The 23,153-nt window shown below is 33.6% G+C and overlaps 1 protein-coding gene across 2 annotated transcripts; it reads right to left on the reverse strand.

Annotated features, from left to right (window-relative positions):
* Window positions 1-358: 358 nt before the first annotated feature.
* On the reverse strand, window positions 359-21,154 carry numb. Of its 2 annotated transcripts, none has more exons than XM_008199556.3 (3): window positions 20,910-21,154; window positions 4,719-4,952; window positions 359-2,183 (listed from the first exon to the last, which is right to left on the reverse strand). In XM_008199556.3, the coding sequence occupies exons 2-3, from the start codon at window positions 4,923-4,925 to the stop codon at window positions 1,071-1,073; spliced, it is 1,320 nt and encodes a 439-aa protein (XP_008197778.1). In that variant the 5' UTR covers window positions 4,926-4,952; window positions 20,910-21,154; the 3' UTR covers window positions 359-1,070. The 2 variants fall into 2 exon arrangements, with proteins under 2 accessions (XP_008197778.1, XP_972980.2); XM_967887.5 differs by lacking the exon at window positions 20,910-21,154 and adding an exon at window positions 12,283-12,729.
* Between the last annotated feature and the right edge of the window lie 1,999 nt (window positions 21,155-23,153).

The raw sequence follows: 23,153 nt of genomic DNA on the forward strand, positions 1-23,153 counted from the left end.
CTCTTTTAAATACAATTGTAATAATAAATGGGTAGAGAACTTTAAGCCGACAAGCACGACACCTTTGATCGTTTCCTACAATGATTTATTGCCTTAAGGAAGTCGTTCTAAAAGTGATTTACAGAGTTCCACCTTTGAATCGAATAAATCTGTAGTTTTCCGCCATAACTAACCAAATTTTTCCAATTAAATAATTGCCTGAAACCCCCATTAATAACATCAAACAAGAAAATAAATCTTTCTCGGAAAATTAACTCCAACTTATCTGCAAAGTTAATCCAATATTTACAACCTCTCATAATTTCAACATCGCTTTATTCTTCTTTAGTGTTCGTCGAGATAATAAAAAAGACACGCGTAACAGATAATACTTATTTATTACTATATTACAGAAAAAAACATAATTAAGACTTTTGTATAATACAAGTGTATATAATAAGTACATGTGCCATAATATTAGAGCTGCGTGCTCTCATATTGAAAAAGTAATAAATACAAACAGTAAATAGCATCGCTATAACATTTACAAAAACATAAAGTAAAAAGTCGTTATCACCTATAATTCTAATAATACAGTTTTATCATTATTAATTCGATCCTATTCCCGATGCTGCACGTTATTATAGTTATATTACACTAGAAAATTAAATAAAAATCAACAATAAGTCAATTCTTGCGCTTAGTAACAAAAGTCCAACTGGATTAATTGAACGGTCAAATTATAGGTGGACGGCAATCTAGCTCCAAACTCACCAATCGTTAATTAATAGTGATAATGGAATGTATTGTACCTACATTTCTCAGCCTTGTAATGATATAACTCGTCTAACTGCAACTATGGAAAGACTATCTTAAGTACAGACAATTTTGTGCATTTAGCTTGGCAGGTGAGTTATTACAATTCGAAATGTTTCTAACGTCCCTAATGAAATAAATAAAAACTGAGCATAAACTTCGTTCCCCGGGTCTTTACACATCCTCTCAACATTATTTACAAGATTGCACAGTCAGTCCTGGCAACATTAAACAACAAATACCTCAACAACTTATTGGAATGAATCACAAGTTAACTAGAGCTGGATCTGAAACGGCTGCGGGGCGGCTGAGGACAGGAAAGGGTTAGTCGGGTTGTTTTTAGCCGCGATGTCGGCCCACTCTGCGTCGAACGGGTCCGCCGTCCGCTGGAACGCCCCCGAGGAGTCCAGCGACATGGCCCGCGAGTGCGCCCCCAGGAGGGGGCCCCGCCGGGGCGACACCCCGTCCATCTTCGCCGGCACGGGCGACGTGGAGTTGACGATCTGCCCCAGCCACTGGTCCGGCTTCGGCAAGCTGCTGGCGTTCGAAGTAATACTGGTCGTGACCTGGCTCTGGCTCAAGTTGGGGCTGAAGCTGTTGTTGATCGTTGTGACGCTCAGATTGACCGTGTTCTGGTTGATCGAGGTCTGGTTGTTGAAGTTGAAGTCGTCGGAGCCGCTGTGCGTCAGCTGGCTCAGCCCCTGGCTCAGCTGCTGGCAGAGAGCGGTGACGGAGTCGCCGGGCGAGATCTCCGGGATGGGGGACACCTGGGGCTTGGGGTTCGTCGGCGACGTGGGCGACTTGTAGGCGTTCAGCCGCGCCGTGTTGCTCGGGAGCTCGTTGACGCGCAGCGACATCTGGCGCTTGAAGGGCGAGTTCTGGCCCAGGGTGCTGAAGCCGCGGCAGCTGCCCTGCCGCTGCAGCATGCTGGGCGTGGCGTGGGGGCGCTCGATGGCGAAGGGGTTGACGGGCGCGGGCCGCGGGGGGCCCACGTCCACGCCGCGCTCCAGCCGCTCGGTGAGCCCCTGCTGCCGGAAGGAGCCGCTGCGCGTGAACGTGGCGTTCTTGGTGTCGAACATCATGGTCACGCCGCACTCCTTGTCCCGCTTCTGCTTGCGCTCCAGGCACACGGCGAAGGCGCAGCCCACGGCGTGCGAGAGCCGCTCGCCAGACTCGCGCAGGGCCAGGAAGCCGTGGCACATCCAGCGCCGGGTGGTGCCGTCGCGGCAGATGTAGCTGAAGCCGCGCTCGTGGTTGCGGTCGGGGGCGCAGAAGGAGACTTTCTCGATCGTTTGGTCGACGATCAGACCTTTCGACTCGTCCTCGACCACGCGGAGACCGTCGCCGCTCACGTGGAGGACGGCGCGGACTGGGCGACGGCGGGAACCCTGAAACAAAACAAAAATCACTTGAGTTTGCTATTTATTTTATTAATTGTTAATTACTGATTACAATTTATTTTTTACCTCAGACTTTCCAGTAAAACATAAAAATCAAGAAAAAATTTTTCAAATTCTATTCAAAATATAGAATTACAAAAGATAGTCGGCAAATATAGAAATATCAATAACTAAAATTAACAAGATCAAATAAATCAGAGAAATTAAGACGACATTGTGAAACACAAGAAATAATGATCTCAAAAATGCTCTAGGCTTGAAACAAAGTGTTAAAAAAATGAGGAAATAATTTTCGATTATAAAACTACCTAAGGGTTCAAATATAACTTTTGATTAAAACAAAATTTTAGCAAAACTATTTACACCACTTTTCTATGTTCTGTTCCTCTACCGCTATGAATAAATGCCATAAAAATAAACTTTTTCAAATCAATACTAAGTATGATGAAACCTAAATCCATCATATCACTCCAGAATTTAAAAAAAAATCCACTCCAATCCAAAACAGTGACTACGTCCTATTTTTCCCAAGCCGATAAAACTCAAAGTTGTGATTTCTAATGGAAAAAAGCGCTACTCTATTTTGGAAGATTCCCAAAATTGAAAGACAAAATTCCAAATCATTGTCCCTTACTATTTTTAATTGATACCAGAAAAATTCATTTTGATCAAAAAGATGAGATCTTCCAGTAATAATTTTTGTTAATTTTTTGTTAAGACAACGGCCATTAGACCTCAAAAATACGAAAAAAATGCACTAAAATACTCCTCCATAACCCTCTTATAGCCCTAGTATGTATCTTTGTAAATTTAATTTTTCTTAAACCATCTAAAGAGGCACTGGAGAACGTTAGATTCCACAATGAGCTTCAAAATTTTGCGCATAACTGATTAAGTGCCAAAAAACTTTTGTAAAGAAAAGGATGGCGTATGTGCATAGAGGTAGAAAAAAAATTCGTAAAAAATAGTTTAAAAAGTTTTCGTAAAATTTTATTTCACTAAAAAGTTATAAACAAATTCCGGTTTATATTTAACTCCCCTCGTACTATAAAAAATAACTTAAAAGATTCTCTACTTGTGTCGGTAATTTTTTTCAAAATAAGAAGCAGAAGCTGCATAATAAAGTTGAAGAAGCAAAAAAATATTAATACAAATTATAACAATTATAAAACGAAAATTCTCAAAAAAATTCAGATGTAGATACGTCTCTTCAAAGTCCCCACTTTATTATTCATTTTCTATTGATCTAACAAGATAACTCTATGTTTTCTTTATGAGAAACATAAAATATAAATGTCCAATAATAAAAAATAGACAAGATACGTATTAAAAATAATAATTACATCTCGTAATAATAGGTAGGTAAATGTTGGCACAATGGATATATACAAGAGACAATGAAAAAACACGAGAGGATATCTATGATTTCAAATTCTCGTACTACCACAAGGTGCATCAAGGACCATATGTAGAAATATCATCTTAAAAATTTCACATCTGAACAGAGAAATAGTAAAAAAACAACACACAGTGCAAACTGTGTGATTAAAAATAACAACATAAAAAATAATCTAGACAAAGCGTTATTATTAATTAAAAAAATGAAAGATATAAATTCTCGAATTTGGAGCTACAAAAGCTACAGACCAAGAAATTCTCTATTATTTCTCTATTTACTTAGTAACAAACAAAAAAAAGATCGGCAAAAGTTTTAAAAAATATCGAGCTGCAAAATAGCGTTAAAGAAGCCAAAAAATATCAGAAATATCAGCTTGAAATTACTAAATTCACAAAAATACACAAAAGAAAAAAACTTGAATTCAGAAATACCAGTTTAAAAAATTCTCAAGATATCAACAAAGCATACAAGAATTTTGTTGCTTAAAAAACTTTTCGAAGTAACAATAAAACACACAAAAAATAAGAAAAATTATGGAATCAGTTATGGGAGGAGAAACTATCCAAAGCTCAACTTCAAAAATCTCTACATTTGCAATAATTATGAAGGATCAGAGGAAGAAATAATTATTTGTTGAATTTAAAAAATAGATAGTATATCGGATTACAAAAGAGAGTTGGGAGCACTAAGAATGTATGCAGAATTGCAGAACAGTTTAAAAATGTCTTTGCAACGAAACATAAAAAGCGTAAGAAAAAAATCGACAATGAAAAAGTACCTACAAACTTTTCGAAATATTGGCGAAAGACAGTTGAAAAAATTAAAAAAAAAACAGAAATATCAACTCCTTCAAAAAAATATAAAAAAATGTAGGAAAGAAATTCGTAAAAGAATTCAAAAATCAAACTGTAACAAACAACAGTTAGGAAAGAAAATCCAAAAATAACATCTTAATATTACATTAACAAAAAAAAATAGACTTACAAAAAAACCCAAATCGTAATAAAAAAAATTAATTGGCACCTCTTAACATTTGTGCGAAATACTTAAAAAAAAAGTATACAAAAAAACAGTGACTTTAACAAGCAATTTTCAGAAAATGCTTTTATTTTCTGTCAACTTACTCGAAGCACTTTGAGGGCCTCCTCACACACTTGCATTCCCCTCGATTCGAAAACTTCAACACAGCCTAAATATTTCACAGCGAAAGTGCAAGTTCCGGACCTGACAGCTGATTCATCCGCTTGCCATTGATGAGGTTTGGAACTTTCAGGGACACGATCCTTTCGTCGCCGAAAGGAATCCCTGAAGGACCTCCTTAACCTATCCATTTTCCGAGGAGAACGTAGACTTCGCCTCTGAAATAAATCGAACCCATAAATATTTCGCATAAAGCGGCTGGAAAAATTTATTACACATGCATGTTACATAAGCTGAAAAAACAGGATGGCTAATTTCGTTTGCAAATATTATATGAGCAAACAAATACGGACGCAGTCAAGTCTTATTTTAGCGCAACATCTGATTTTTGATTCGGATAAATTGTTATTAGATAATCGCTTGCACACATAACTCAGAACGATTTTTTCCCATGATACCGCAATAATGGGAAAATGTAACCAAATAAAGCAGCGACTGCCGTTACACCAAGATAAATCGAGTCAAGTTGGCAAAAAGACATCAATAACCAAACACCGGAAGTGAGTGACATCTGGATATCGTATGAATGATTGCGGAAGAAAACGGAATTCAAAATAAAATATTTTAGAATTGATAAACGAGTTGAAAATCCTCTCGAAACTTTATCACCGAGATTCGAGCCATTCATCGCTTTTATCACCTTGTGCGATTATTCCATTGATAAAGTGAACTATCAATTAATTCAGCACTTTCACAAAACTCAATTACTGTAATTAAAACGTAAATAAATGGCGAGACTAAATTAATTAAACATTTAAACTCGAAACAATACGCGTGTTACTTCAAACTGAAACACCCTGTATGTGAAGTTCATTAATAATGAACCACATGCGAAATGATCAGCACATATGGCTGATAATTTATCGCTGATAAAACAAATATTTATTGAGACAAAACGATAGCTCCGATGTGAGAATATTAAAACTGTGTTAATTCACAAACCAGCTGTGATTGTTTTCCTAGTCAGAAAAATTCCCCCATAAAGTTATTTAAAAATCAATTTTGATTAATCATTTAACCAATTACGTTTTGCGTCAGATTCAATCGAAATGTGTTTCTCGAATTACCGGTTCAACCACGTGGTGCGGCTCTCAATAAAAATTTTCTTTAATTATTCAGAAAAAAGCACAGTTCTGTGCAAGGTTATTGCGTCACGACCCGTTAGAATTAATATGCACAACACCAAAGCCAAGATGCCAAGAAATCGAAGTCCTTGAAGGCGCAAAAGTGGGGCTCCTTGCTAGGAAAATCAGCCCGAATTTGGCTGCTAGGGGTTGGTTTGATGTCTTAATTTTGGTTAATCCAAGGTTAAAAACCGGTTAAGTTAATTAAATGCATGGGCGATTTCGCACAATGGCGACAAGGTCTCGCTTCTTGTTTGGCATTTCTCGTAATAATTCAAGTCAACGACTTCTGAAATTTAGTTGCATCCGTAATTTGACACTAAATCGTTCGAAAATGAAATCATTTTTGTGGAATTTGTGAATCATCGAGCAGTGAATATGCAAGAGGCCGATTTTTGATGTCATGTTTCGTCCAGTGATTCATTTGAGGAAATTAGAGAAAAATTATCGAATGATTCACTTTGCAGATAGAGCCAATAATAGGCGATTATTTCTTAAATACTCACACGCAACGAGACCATTAATTGAATTAATATTAATTAATACGAGAATAACGACACGTGACAAGTAAAAAGCGTGTTTATAGCACTGTAAGACTTCCACAATAAAGTATTAAACAATTTTAATCCTCAATTACTTAATTATTCATAAAATGACGTTGGAAGGATTAAAACGGCGGACTTTGCATCTTGACGAAGTAATCATCTCAAATTTAGACGAATTGAAAAGTTGATTAAAACAATTTGAGCTGACAAACCGGAAGTAACAAAATTATTAAAGCACATTCGAATCAATTCAATTTCGGATTGCGTAAGCGATTTGAATAGGGAAGAAACGTGACCGATGTGAAAGAATTTTAATGGGAGGAATTTTTGACACAAGGGATAAAGCACTCATTTGGCTGCTGAAATGGCTCATTAAGCAACTAACTGTACAGGGTGATTCTTTTAAGGCCTACATTAGAAACTTTTAACTTCTAATAAAACTAGAGCTTTAAAATTTTGTATACGATATAAATCGACCATTCCGAGTTCAACTAAATTATTTTCAAAATGGCTGGGCTTCCAGGAGAAATTGACGCCAACTTTGAAATTTTAAGCAGTAACCAAACGTTTTATTGCATTTTTTGGATTCACTTTCTCAAAGTGAGTAAAATTTACCCAAGTTATCTGTCATAGTTTTTGACATATGTCAATTTTTTTGTTAAAATTTTCTTGCAAGGGTTTATTTAAAACCTTTTTTGCATTTTTTTTGCATTCGATAACCGAAGTTTCGAAGAGCCTTCTGGAATTTTCAAAATTGTATACTGTCTAAATTCAAGGCTAGTATGATTTTTTAAAATGGTTATCAAAAATCGGGTATAAGTTTTTTCAAATGGATCGACCCAATTTTCTTAACGGCAGTGGAAAGAACAATAATATTTATGGTGATTTTTATCAACATGTCCTGTTACAGTTTTTGAAAAAAATCACAAAAAACGGATTTTACTTCGTAATTTTTATAGTTAATCAAGTAGACCTTGCAAAATGGTCAACAATTGTCAAACTTCAACACTTTACTTAGTTTTTAGCTGGTTCTTTATGGAATAAGCAGCAAAACAATAATATTTAATTATGGCTTTTTTAAATCATAATTTTAAAAAAATCATAGTAGCCTTGCAATTTGACAGTTGACAATCGTAAAGATGTCATAAGACCCTTAGATCCTTTGGTTATCAAATGCAAAATGAATTATTCACTTATTGTAAAGAGTTCAAGGGCTGTGATACTTTAAATGAACCTCTGCTAATGAAAATTTCAACAAAAAAATTGACATACTTCAAGAATTATGACAGATAAGTACTAACAATTAGAGTACATTTTACTCAGTTATAAAAGACGAATTCAAGAATGCAATAAAAATAGGTGGTTACCATTTAAAATTTCAAAGTTGTCGCCAATTTCTCGTAGTTCCGGAAGTTCAGCCATCTTGAAAATAATTCAGTTGAACTCAAAATGGTCGATTGGGATCGTATACAAAATTTTAAAGCTCTACTTATATTAGAAGTTAAAAGTGTGTAATCTAGTAGGCCTTAAAAAATCAGCCTGTATAGCTTTAATTTTTTTAAAAAACGCATGTTTACTCGATTAAAAATGAAAATAATAAGCTAGAATTCGGTTTTTTGCGATTATTTCAAAAACTGTAAGAGATAGATATAGAAGATGATAATAAAAGTCTGCATAAAAATTGATCTTTTGATTGCCATTGAAAAAACAGGGTCATTCCATTTGAAAAAACTGTTTTATAATCTTTTTTTAATCATTATTTAAAAAAAATCATAGTAGCCTTGCAATTTAACAGTTGATAATCGTAAAGATGTCATAAGACCCTTAGATCCTTTGAAAATTTCAACAAAAAAATTGACATACTTCAAGAATTATGACAGATAAGTACTAACAATTAGGGTACATTTTACTTATAAAAGACGAATTCAAGAATGCAATAAAAATAGGTGGTTACCACTTAAAATTTCAAAGTTGTCGCCAATTTCTCGTAGTTCCGGAAGTTCAGCCATCTTGAAAATAATTCAGTTGAACTCAAAATGGTCGATTGGGATCGTATACAAAATTTTAAAGCTCTACCAACATTAGAAGTTAAGTGTGTAAGCTAGTAGGCGTTAAAAGAATCAGCCTGTATAGCTTACATTTTTTAAAAAACGCAATTCAAATTTTATGCAAATTGGAACACTAATGACACCATGTGTTCGTCGCTAATTAAATTTATTCACAACTCTGACCTTTCGTCTAAAAAAAATGCTTTGTCTCTTAATTATTGTAAACTAATAGCTTGCTAAATCTGCTTGAGCCGTAATTTAATTCGATGACAGTGCCAATTTCGCAATTAAAAGGCATGTCATAATTAATAAATCCAATTCAGAGCATCAAACTTGAGGAAAAAGACTGCGAAACACCAATACAATAAAAAAGTGAATAAAAGACCAAGGCGAGTCACCCCTCATTATTGATTCTATAAATTCTACCACTGCTTTTTTACGTGATTCTCACGGTTGAATGGCCAATCAATAGTCAAAAGGAAACACGAAAAGAATGATGTTTTTCCGCCCAAACTGTCCGAGGCAATAAACATTAGCGCAATTTTCACCTCGTATTGATTTTCTGCCGAAATTTTTATTCACAGATGGCGGCGGTAAACATGGGCGAGGTGTAAGGCAACGAAATGATAAAATATCGACCAAAGTGCTAAGTATTTGCCTAATTGTAGGCACTATTGATTTAGCAAGGTCACGACATTTCCTCCAAATTTTGATTCGGATTCAATACAACCTCCCGCTGGGTTAATTTCAACAGAAGCTACAGTTGTTCAAGTCTGTCGACACAATGCTTATTAAAACAAGCCCCCGAGGTGGTCGGCGCCGAATTACTAATTTTGATGAGCTTAAAAGCTACATTGAGATTTAAAACGTTTGTCTATCGAGGTTAAAAGCCAGAGATTACCATGGAATGCATGTATGGCGCTTGTTTTTCCGAAAATTCTTTCATTTTTTATGAAAGACACGCAACAGGTGGCCCCCATGTACGCACCCTTTGAGCAAAATAAACAAAGTCATATTCCGCCCCCATATTCATGAATAAGAAAGCAACAATCTAGTAAAAGCAATTTCTTGATTAAGTACGAGACTTTGTGTCGTAATAAAAATTCATTTAATTTTCTTCTCCTGCTGCGAGGACTTAGTCCAGGCAAGTAACTCGGATTGCTTCAATTCGACTTATCCCCAGGAGGTTTGGGATTTATTTATGGTTCTTAGGAACGGAGTTATTTCAGAAACAGGTTGACTTGGGCTCTAACAACGGCTATATTCTACTATCTGTTTCAAAATGCTGTGCACGGTCGAGGTAATATTAAAGATGTAGCAATCGTTTTAATTTCGAAAATCACAATCTCTTATAAATATTGATATTGACAACGGCAAAGATTTACTCAGTTGGCTCGCGACATTTTGTTTGTTGTTACTGCAATAAATATTTATGTGAATTCAAAAATTTAATCCACATTCTGATGAACGTGTTTCGACAAGTGAACGTAATTTTGCGATGTAAAATATTTACAGTTGTAAAAAAAAAACAAATAATTTCATTTCAATTTCAATTTCAAATTTCCAATTTTTATTTAAGTCCTAAGCGAGTTAAAAAAATCATTTTTCTGTAATGCATAGAAGACAGCCTCATAAAACACCTGCTGGCCATCGAGTGTGGATTTTAACTCGAATTAATTCCAAGGCAAACGAGAAAAATGTATAGAAACACAGAAAATTTATCATTATCTTTGCAACATGTGAAAACAATCCATAAAAATTATTAAAATACCAAACACTTTTAGCTGTCTAATTACCTATTCCAAACTCTCAACAATTCACAAATGTGAAAAATTTTAAAATTAAAATTCGCACACGTTTCAAAACGATTTCACTAATTAAGAATGGTAGTAGAAAAGCAATTGCTAATTAAACAATTCTCGTTTGATAACTCATTAACTCCAGTTTATGATGTTAGGCGTTTTATTGGGTAAATTTTTGGTCGGATAATTTGGTGGTTCAAGAGTTAAATTAAATTTGGTATGAGATTAAAACATTTTAATCAAATAATACCAACCTTCTACATCACATAAAATTATTTTCAAGTACACACACAACGTCTCAAAAATAAATTTCAATACATTTTTTTTAATAAGTCGTAGGTTTGTGGCTTATGCTTACTTTACGTAATATAATTTCATTGATAAAACACAGCAAAAAAGTATTTTTTTTCCAAAAATACAAACAGAACATATGTAACTGACAGATAGGAGTCTAGTCTCAAAGTCAACATTGAATTAAATGAATTAAATTAAATTAAATGAATACCTAAAACTTTTGGAATTGAATACGAAAAAGACTAATTTAAAAGACTCAACCAATTATTTAATCCCTAAAATAGATACCGAGATATTTTTGGCTAGCATACAAATCAATACATTAAAAAAAAAATTTTAACAAAAATCTTTGGATTTTTAGGATCACATAGGATTGCATTGTCACGCAGATTAAGTAAGTCTGAAAAATTTCAATTCATTGGGACAACGGGAACCCTTTCAAATTTGGCCCCAAAAATATGAAACAGACAGACAGACAACAAAGCAAGTTAAACAAAAGGTTTTAAAAAGCCTTTTCGAGGCAATATTTTGTTAAAGCAGTTTTTAAAAATCTGTATACATTGAGTTTGAGTTACAACAAAAATTGTTTATTTCATTTGATTTTTCTTGAATAAATTCTAAACTACACTACAATCTTTACAATGTTTAATTTAAAAAAAAAGTCTCCAATGTTTATGCAAAGACACACTTGTTTTACTTTTACTTTGAATTTATCAAATAGTATTTCCAGACGCAAATGTTAATATGTTTAAATTTGAAAAAAATACTTTCAAAAGACGAGATGTTTTCCCGTTTTCTGAAAAAATAATAAACTTGGAGACCGTATACTTTGGAACAGACCCCCTACATACTCTTATCATATCCTCTGTCTTACTCTCCCTTCATCAGTGTTTCACTCATGACTTCAGTCAGGATAATCAAAAAAAGAAAAAAATCTTAAGAAAAAAATCTTATGGTAAAACGTGATTCAAATTATTTCACTTGGAGCCCGACAAAAAAAATACCACCAAAATGCATTCTTTTTCGTGAATCATTCCCCAAATCATCAGAATTTACCGTTTCTAAAAGTTTTACTACAAACTATATTATTACATCTGCTAAAAAAATACAAAAACGTAAAAATAAATTTCATTTGAGCACTTACGTATTCATGAATGGTTTTTTAGCGAAAAATTCGTAAAACCTAAATAAATTAAAATTATGCAAATTGGCCCACGTAGGCCAGCTACTTGAACCCTTGTCAACACTTTTTTAAAGCTAAATAAAACGTACAAAAAAATCGTTTTAAACTAAAGGAAACGTGTTGTCTGCAACCTACAACACTTGTAAACAGAATTTCTCGGAAATCTAGCTGTAGACACACAAAGAAAGGAATGTCACTTTAATATTATACATTGTTTAGCTTGTAAAGTACCAGCTAAGCCCCTTGTACAAGCCAGGTATGTAGTTAACGTGAGAATTTTCATACTAATGGGACGTTAACATCGGCATAAACTCTCTCATATTCGTAATGACTCGCAATCTTCACAAAGGGAAAAAGCGTCAGTCACAGAATTGAACCAAAATTAGTTTGGCATCAGAGCGATTGGATAATCCTCCACGGTTCGTTACCCCCATTCTATTGTCAAGCCCTCAATACCAGTATTTTTCCCGAGCGATTTTCCGCACTCCCTACCGTGTGTGGATCCCCGAATTTCCCCACATTAGTCCTTTCCAGCGGCTGATGGTTGGACGGATGATTTCCCATTTTCCCAACTTGGTCCCACTCACACACCCGAACTGAACACACTAAAGAAGAGCAGATGCGGTCCAACAGATGCTTGGGGTAAGCGTTAGACCAGTTCGTTAGCGCACGTAAAAATCAAGCCCATTATAGAACAGGAAGCGCTTGGCCGCCACCACAGCCTGAAGAATGCAGTTGCATGAAGATTTTCTTCATGGAAGAAGAAAGACGACCATCTTCCACACCGGACGACCTTGGAACGTGGCCAAACGCGAGATTTTCACACAAACACGAGGTGATTTCAATGCGAGATGAGGCACGCGGAGCTGCCGGAAAAATCCGGGGTTTTCGGCGGAAAATTTTGAAAAAACGGTCGGGAAAGAAACGACGGTTGGAGCAGACCGGACGCGAAACGACGAGTGTTGGGACTTGCTTATACACAGCGATGACGGTTAAAATCGTGATGGTGTATCCCCACATACTTATACTAGCCATCCTGCAAAAGTTCACACAGGTAAACGCACTGTATACGCTTTTTCGACCAGTTCGAACGCAGACTTTGAACCGAAACTCCGACATAAAGGGTTGATGTAAGTAAGTCTTTTCATTGAGATCAGTTTTGTGACTAAAATAGAAACGCAAGTTGATAAACAGTCATTATCCTTAGCGGTTCTAGTCGCAACAACCTCAAGGATATAATTACCAAAATAATCGCAAACAGCGGTTCACATAAACCATGAGAATGATTTATTTCTACAACAAACTGTATAGTGCTAGTGTTTAGCTCTTCCTTCAATTCACAACGAACTTGATCCTTTTAATCAAAACGCTGGGCTATTTATAGAAAACTGGGTTCTATTTGCGTTCAATTAGAATACTTCACTAAAATTAGCTTAACGAGTTTCATCAAATTATAAGGGTTGGGGCGACAAATAGGGGTCTCTAAAACCGCAAATGATTATTAAATGCTCAGACGGTGAATCGATCACAGATCCGCAAGTTGGAAATCTCGTATAATGTTTTGAAGGTTGTTATTCCACAATAACTCGTTGCATAAAGTGGTGGGAATTCTATGAATGCATTACAGCCGATGCAAACTTATTAACAAGATAAAGGATTTTTATTCAAACACTTAGCTGTGGTTAGTTACACGCACATTTTTATGGTCGGTATTAATAAACTACTTCCCACGCGAATATCCGGTGAATTTCAGCACTCGGCGAGAAAAAATAAATTGTTTGGAAATAAAGAATCATTTGTGACGCAAGTTGGAGGAATAAGTTGGGCGATAAATCAATTTGGGAGTTGTTTTACTATAAAAGACAATTGGATTGTGTGTGACGTCAATTGCAATTGTCGGTTGTAAAAGGCGAAGTCAGTTAAATTGGGTTTAGAGTTACGGAATTTGAAAAATTTGAATGAAAAGTAGAGGTGATTACCAAAATTAGAAATTTTCATTACGTTCGTACGCAGGCAAAGGTCTTCAAAAATTAAAAGAAAAATAAATACGTCAGGCGAAATCTAAGATTTGATGATTCAGCGATAATTTCTTGAACCCCAATTTAATCCGCTTTTTGACAATTATTGGAGAATTTTGGTTGAGACATTCTGTATAAACAGATATCAAAATATATTACATTGAAAAATTCAGGTCTACTACTTTAAAAAGTTGATTTTTATAAGCATACGTTTAAACAAAATAATACGTAACAGTTATTTTATTCTTCGACACTGTCAAAATTTCCGTTTTTTTCTCCTATGTAAGGCATTTTTGATAACTGTTTAACATTTCTCAGTATGAAACGACAGATTATTTTTAACAGATTTAAAGCAATTTTAAGCCTTATTGAGTCTAATTCGAAATAAAATGTTGTATTCAACTCGTTTTCGTGTAAATCGGTTCATTTATTTCACCTCGTGGTTTGATTATCCACTTGTGAAATAAAACGTCCGATTTACACTCAAACTCGTTAAATAATAGTATATTATATTATAAGTGATAGAAATGCATCATTATATGCGAGTGAGAATTTTGGGACACTTCTTATGATGACATTTCGATCCCTTTATTTATGAAATAAACAGACTCATTGTTTTCCACAATTTTCCACAGATTTACTCACTTGTGAGTAGAACTGACAGCTTTATTTCTCTTGTGAGAGAAATTTGATTTGTCTCACTCAAAACAATGGCATAATGTACTTAAAAAACTGCACCTGTACGATAAATATCTATATTATACAAGATGATAAAATTTTATTTGAGAAGATAATGGTGAATTTTATTGTCGTGTACAATACAGTTTTTTTCCATTATCCATTATTTCGACTGAATTATTTTGATTGACAATAATAAACGTAAAAATTTAACAATAAAAAAACTTCAGAAGCAAAAAAACCACAATGATTATAAATTGTATTTCTCTAGACTACAAAATTTTGTAGTATAAAATGTCATTTTACGGTTTACGATGAAATAAAAAGTAAACAGTGAAATTTAAGGTCAAATAAAATAAAAATTCTGTGAACATTATAAATAAAAAAATTCAAATAAATATTATCTACAGGGTGATTTTGTTAAAACGAACCACCCTGAATATCTCAGAAAAAAAACAAAAAATTAGGAAATCCCAAAACAGGTCAATTTTGAAAATGTATTTTGACCGTGTGATTTTTTTTGAGTTTTGATAATTTTCATAAGGTCACATGGTACCCAAATATTTGATAATCACGATTCAAAAATGGCTTCATCAATACAAAATGGCTCTTGAAATTCAAAGGTGTAAGTTATAATCAACAGCAAAATTTATTCTTACTTTATAATCTTTATTCTTAGTCTGTTTGCTTGAGCTTCTCCATCACTAAATTTCTTATTTGTTATTTTTTTTAATCTATAAGCTTGAAATTTGAAAACTGAAAAACGACAAGTATGTAATTTGATTACTTTATTTTGTAATATTTAAACTGTTTTATTTGTTTACTTAATCACAATAATGTTTTTTTTAATCTTTGTTCTGATTTTTTGCTAAAGGCCTAAAGGTAAATCAGAAGAGTATCAAAATTAGGGTAACAACCAACTCGGCTAACTCATCTAAGCAAGTTTTTTTTTAACTTTTTTTAAAAGGATTGATAAAATTATAAAATAGTTATTGAAAGTATAAATCACATTAGCTATTATTTTTTTGAAGTGCATGAATAGCTAGACATCCCTGTTTTTTAATGTTTTCAAATAATAAAATAAATTAAAATTTATATTGGAAAAAGTCGTTCGATGTCCTACGTAAAAAAGTCTTAAAATGTTCTGATAAATGCGGCGATAAAATCGAACTTTCCCGTTAAAAATGTATTTGAATATTTCATGCAATCGATACATAATGTATCAAATGATTGATACAGCGATAAGAATTTCAATAAGACCCACTTTTTCCAGGTTTGTAAATAAATAGTTGCACTCCGGTGCATTGATAAATATTACGTTATTTATTTATCACAGAAAATGATTTCGTGTTGGGAAACATTATTTTTTATTCAAAGTTTGAAAATTGTTGCGGGAATGGCGATGGAATGTCAGTCACAGAAACCTCAAGCTACTTTATTGTACGTACAAAGAACAAAAGTTTGACCCGATTTATTGAGGCAGGTAAGGCGAAACGCCTTTGTGGCCCCTTGTAGAAAAATCGCTACAAGCAGGTAACAAGCACAACCCTTCCCTGACAATAAACATTAAATCGTTGTCACAAAACAGGTGAAATTGAACCTTATATTTTTTGTTACAAAATGTAAAAGGAAAAGTGATACAATTATGATCCATTAACCCAAAAAACCGCACAAGGAAACCAATGTTTGTGATAAAAAAGCCTGTCAAATACAATGGCAATTATCAACTTTAATGTTCAAACAAGTAAGTTTCATCGACTCCGAAATTGATTGATCGGGTAAACATTTGGAGGCCTTTGAAAAAATAATTATCCACTTCATCATCTCGCGACTTCGTCGGTTGGAAAAATATTTTCGTTGGCAATAAAAATCGACGAGCACATTGAACTTAAACAATAATCCTGATTATGGAATTTGTTTTTGGACCGGAAACTGCCCATTTCCATAAAAACGTGTTTACCCAAAAACCTTATCCATTGTTCTTCCTGTCGGTTAATTTCGTATTATGTAGATGATGGGAATTGGGTGCGAAAGTATGGGGAACACTATGTCGGAATATCCCACGGTCTTTACCCCGTCTAACGGACAACAATACCTGTCGTGAGGGGGGCACTGTATCCGTATGTTGGCGCCGAAGTCATATAGAATCCCTTGTATTATGTATCCCAGACGAGGAAACCGCACAAATGCTATATTATAATTACGTGAAAATTATCGACAAGGGACTCTTCGATCTATCACAAAGAAAACACACCATTCCCACAGGAATCTCACCCAGGAAAAAGCACCAGACACCTACACTGACTTGCTCATCACAAATAAATGCGCTCTCATTTACGCTTTCTAACTTTTTACTCGCGGAAAATGTTACCACATCGGGCCAAAAATCCGATTAGCTAACGCGATTTGGACGAAATTATGAGTGTCCTTTCGTGACAAGCAAACATACGTATCGATCAGGCGAATTTTTCGGGAGATTTAACCGATTTGTGTACTTATTACACCCGAGTCGTAAAACTTCCTAACTACTTCGAAAATAAACACGGAGCGCAACCAAGCCGTAAATTTTTATTTTGTTGATTTGCAGCAAGTGAGAGTTAAAAAATTCAAGACACATGAAAGCAAAGGCCGTGATATGTGGCCGAAAATCAATAACAAACACATTTATTTCTAATGTTATTTTATACGAAACATGGAACCCCATTTTGGTGGAAAACGACAATTTTTGTCTTGCTTTAAAAGGAACCAAATGAGTTTGCAAAAGCCAAATTTTTATATTTTAATTTTGAACACTTTTGGGATGATTTAATGGCCATTAGAACCCAATTACCATTGTCTTATGGCCGGTTTACAAAAAGCAAAATTAAGATTTAATTCAAAATTAAACTAATTCCAATAAGTTGCCATTTAAAATGCATTGACAAATGTCAAGTTAATCGCGATTAAAATTTAATTGCAATTAAAATGTTCTGTAGACCGGCTCTTATTAGGGTCGTTAAATGCGTGTTTAACTGATCACGTGGCCAAATTAAAGCATTTTCATTGGTCCATTCGCGAATAACGAATTAAAATTTAATGCAACTTTCTATAAACCGGTCTTTATGGCACAATCAAAGTTAATTGCGCTGTTAAAAGTTAACAACGCGAATGGACCAATCAAGTTGGTTCAATTTAGTCACGTGATCACGTAATCACACATTTAATTTCGCGTTAAATTAATGATGCTTTGTTAAAATTTAATTCGTTGTTAAACATTAACAACGCGAATTGACCAAACACATTTGTTCAATTTGGTCACGTGATCAGTTAATCACGTATTTAATTGCGAATTAAATTAATGACGCTTCTGGAAATCGGTCCTTAAAGTTTAAACTTAGTTGCAAAGACTAAAATCTATTTTATTTAACGTTAAGTAATCTTTAGTGAAATAATTAATAGAATGTGGCGGTAAATAAATCATTATATTTGACTTCAAAGACTTAAACCATTGTAAAAGATGTCTTTAATACGTAAATCTGTATTTTTGTAGTTTTTACATTATTGTAACTACACCAAGTAATTTTGACTTGTGTCTCCTCTGTGACTGTATACTAGCCTCATTTGTAAATAAAACTGTAGTAATTTTCGAAACATAACTTCTTTAAAAAATGTCATGGAAAAGGAGCAAGGTTCATTAAAAAAACACATTATTTAAAAATATTTCTACTTACTTAGATAGTCGTAAATTTTATATTTTACATATTTATTGAGATGTCTGGTCTTAAAGTTTTATATATTTTTGGGTTTTATTAATAAGTATAGGTTAAAATTGTATAAATATTTTTCATAAAAACTTGTCTTTTTTATATAAATTATAAGTGTTTCAATATCTATTTTATCAGAAAACAGTTTGAAAATTTTTGAACGGACATGAAAATATCTGTTGTATACTTTTCCCATTTAAGAAATAAAATTAGTCATCACTGGGCATGAACAGAATTTATATTGTAATATCATTATGTGAAAAAAGAAAAAGCTGTAATTCTTCTCCTTCCCCTTGTACTTATTTTTGGAGAAACAATTACTACATCTAGACGTTAAGTTGGTTTCATGGTCGAAGATTAGTAAAAATTACTATAAATGCTACTTAGAAATAGATAAGTACTCTACTAAAATAACTATCGTTGGAGAGGCATTTCAAAAACCGTGAGTTCGATCCCCTGTCGGGGCAATTTTTTTTTATTAAAAAAATGAAAAACTTAAATCATATGCCCAGAAAAAGTAATTAAAATAATTGTGATTAACTGTCTTGACCCGTTTAACTCTGTAAAGGTTGTTCTGTATTGGAAAAAATGGTCCTAAGCAACAAAAATAAATCAAGTGCGTTTTCCTGTTTTTTTCTGCATAAACTGATTCAGCGAAGCAAATCGAGCAACCTCGTTAATTTGCATTTACTGTTAATTGCACCGATAACAAATGCGACTTACAACTTTTTGTTTTATTCATTTTATAGGAAATTATAGGAGAAAACCAGCGACTGTGGCAGACCTCTAGCGAATTTTTCCAAATTCTTGTACAAAGGCAACAGTTAACTCTTTATTATCATCAAAAATACTTTGCATACTTTTTCTCCGGGTTTACATACAGTAGAACCCCACTGAGGCGCGCCGATTGACTGTCTATTTCCCCTTCTTACTTGATGTATGAATGTTTATATTTCCTTGTTCTAACGCACAGTCGAGTCATAAATTAGTTCTTATGGTATCAATAAACAAGCTGCCAATATTAAATGAAATTTATTGTTTTTACCACACTTTCCCTGGTTGTATTCATTATGTTATTTATTATATGTATAAAAAATGTATAAAACGGGAATCTGCACAATAAATTTAAAAAAATAACATAAACTTCACCAATAAATCCACTGCTGTCTATTAATGGAAGTAAAAAGTAAAATAATGAATAAATACTTTTTGCTCTCTTTTTCACTCCGTACTTTGATCACCAATCAAAAACAGTAAAAATGTAAGCGACACTACTCCTCTTTTCTCTACTGAAAATTTAATAAAGGTATCGAGCGATGTTGAATAAATAAAAAGATAAAACTTCTCCAGCTTTATTCGCCTCTCATCTTTTTGTAACTCGAGTTGATTTAATTAGTGTGCCATCTATTTCGAATTTTTCTCTCTCCACTTCTATCATCGAACTTAATTACGTAAATTTTGCTAAATAAGTTATTTCAATCCAAGAAAATGTCACGTATTCAATTAAATTTGTCGTGTTGGCCACACTGATCAAAGAAGAGACAATTTTGCCAACTTAATTTCTTTGCCATAGCCCACTCTGACTCTTATGGTAATAGTAACTCATTTTCAGGAATTAATTAATTTCACTTTTAATGATGTAATGCGGCTGTTTTTTATCACAATTTCGTTTTCCAATCTTGAACTTGACAAAATGAGGCCAAACTTGAAACTCTTATCACTCAATACCACTCCCAAGGCTTCATAAATTAAACAAAAGTGGAGCAAGCATTTTTTCTATTAATAAGTTTGATTTATTGATTGTAGTAATAACTGTAAACTAAATATGGGGGTTCATGCCAAGCTTAATGGTTACTTAAATCGCCACTTAAGTCAGAATAGTGAAATTTAATTAGGTAATAATAATTAAAGCGCGTTAATTAATTTACCCAACGATTGGGTAAAAACCATTGAGTGAAAATGAAACGAATTTTCTCTCATGCCACATTTATTGTTTGCTCTGTGATCATGTCATTCTCATATTTCACCACAAGTGACGTCATAGCACTATTTTTAAGCCTTGTAGTATAATTAATTATAATAGACACAATTTCACTTTTCTCGGTGTGAAACTGGTGACTTAAATGACTTATTATTTAGTTAATTTCGGCCTCTTAAGGTGGTTGTCCACCCCTAATAGACCAGTTTGGCGTTAGAAATGTCATCGTGACGTTAGGAAAACCACGTGGGGTCTGTAAGAAAAAGGACCACCCCTTTCCATCCCACACGTGCGAGAAAGACAGAATCAGATCAATAACACGGACATCGAAACAACTAGGAGCGACCTGCCCAAATCCATTACATTACAATAAGAAATTTTCGAAAAAAACTCCCTGGAACTACAATCAAAGTAGCCGGGGTCAACAAATGACTAGCGTTTTAATGGAGGCAAATTGCCTGTTTCAATTGTCAACTTGATTATTTTGTCCCACAACAAGCTAATGAAACCACTTTAGACATCATTAAATGTCACCGAGATGATTACGCGCAAGGTATTCAAAAATCTGGTCCGATTTCAGGCGGCCTTGCTCTAATAACAATTGCAAGTCGGCGCCTGCCTCGATTTACCCCAAAATCGGGGTAAATTGACCACGTGTGGGTAATGGAATCACGGCCGACTCGATTAACACCTGGAACTCACCTGTATTTCGCAATCTATGTCATGACGGCTGGAATTGGCGAAGTTTGAGTAAAAAACCACTCGTCACTTGGACCGGATGGCAAGGGGGCACCCGGAGTTTTGGTTATCATTTATCGGAGGTAATTTTACCTGGTTTGTCTCTATTCCGCGACTCAGGCAACTAAATACACTTGCAATTCTGTCTGAACTAGATACACAAGATAAATTCTGGGAGATTTTCCGATAAATTATGCTCACAATTTGAGCGAGAGAGACAGGGTATTGGCTGGGTTTGTGGCTGTGATAAGGCGAAAATGATGCGACGTGTGATAAAATAAAGCGAGGCAATTGGTTACAATGACCGCACGTAGATTTCGAAGTATTGCTCTCTCTGTCGGACAGGTTTGCGACGAGAGGGAGTGATAAGAGATGGGAGTTGTGACGTGGAGGGGAATTGGGATTTAAACGTCAGTGTGCCTGGTTTGCGGGAAAACCGCGGCGGGCGCCATCTGAGGAAAACAGCGGGAAAGAAATAAAGTTTTCTTATAAAGGAGTTGAGTTTTATTTAAATATTACATTTTTTGTTGAAAATAGAAAATTTGTTCACATTTGATTCACTCAATGTCACTCTCTAATTATAGTGAAATATGTGCGATTCATATTTGGAGAATTATAAAGTGTTAATTTGTGCTTTCCTGCTTTTACTTTCACCGGAAATGCTTCATCAACACGCACACTTTGTATTTTAAAGAAATTAGAATTTGAACAAAACATAATTTGAGTTTATAATTAAATTAATAATAAATACGCTCGTAAATCATAAGCACTATACAATAAACACCCTTCTCAATTTTTTTGGACTATTTAAGGAAATGAAATAGCTATTTGAATGAATAATGATTTAATCATCCAAGGAAGAGAAAAAGCTTTCCTCTAATGTTATATTTTATATGTTATATTTTTTCGATGGCTTTATCACAAATCTTTAAATGTTGTTTACATTTTCCTTCCTCGGGAAAAAATCATTGGCACCTCTGATTTTATTAAGTACATTCTTATTTATTTCTTATCAATTATCATTACTCATTAGTGGGTGAATCACTTCTCAGTTACAAACTAAGGAAAACAAAGTATTAATTAATTATTTAATGTATTAGTTTCACGTATTTTACTTAATCTGACATCATGTTAAAATATGAATTAAAATAAGATTTATAATAGTATAAGATAAGAAATCGAAATTTACACTATTAAATACCACTAAAAACTGCACTACCAAGTAGTTTTTATTTTATTTAAAAGTGTTTTTTTTAAATTAGTCGAGCTCGCTGTACAAAATTTTGATGAATTTTCAGTTTGTTTCGTTCATACAAATGTTATTATACAAAATATCAAGTGTTCTTTCGGCGTAAGTACGTCCAATTTCTGTATTTCTATTTCTATTTTATATTTTATATTTGTTTATATTATCATCTACTTTTAAACGCACAAATTTAACGCGTCTTTGTCAAAAAACGTCTTTCTATGAATCATATTGCTTTTGTATCTCAAAAACTAATAATAATAGTCACACAGAAATCAACGTCTGGTATAAAATATGCATATTTTTTTCTTTTCATGTGATGTTTTTTTAAATAATTAATTATAATCAAAATTATAATCAATTAGTAACGAGATTAATTTCAAGCCGCTGAATAAACGATGCTTAATACTTATTTTATGTAAAAAAATACTAGAAAAAGTTGGTGCCAGCCCAAATTAAGTAAAAATTAAAAATTCACACAAATGGAATTAGCAAAATAAATAAAAAAAAATAAAGAAATAGCAACCCCGCAACAACTACACATTTTCGCTAATCATAAATTTTAGTGATAGAGATTTATTTTATTTTATTTTAAATACTTCTTTGATTAATTAATTAAATTAATTTTAAGAATAAATTTCATCGAAAAAAATGTAATTGTTTTCCAATCTGGTGGACATACGTTTAGCAAAAACAATAACAATATTAAATATTTATAAGTAGGTAAGTGTATGAAAATAACAAATAATTGGGAATAAACAATGTCTTGGCGTTAGCGAAATAATTAAATAAATAAATAAATAAATAACAACCTCCACAACTATACTTTAATACTTAAAGAAAATTTTGTTTAAAAAATTACTTCTTTAGTTTCCGAAAATATTGTTATAGGACTTTTGACCCAGATTTTGTTTATTAAAAAAACGAGTGATAACAAAACAGCTTTTTAGACTACCTAGTAT

This window comes from Tribolium castaneum, chromosome 2, assembly GCF_031307605.1.
Source record: "Tribolium castaneum strain GA2 chromosome 2, icTriCast1.1, whole genome shotgun sequence".
NCBI classification, from domain to species: Eukaryota; Metazoa; Arthropoda; class Insecta; order Coleoptera; family Tenebrionidae; genus Tribolium; species Tribolium castaneum.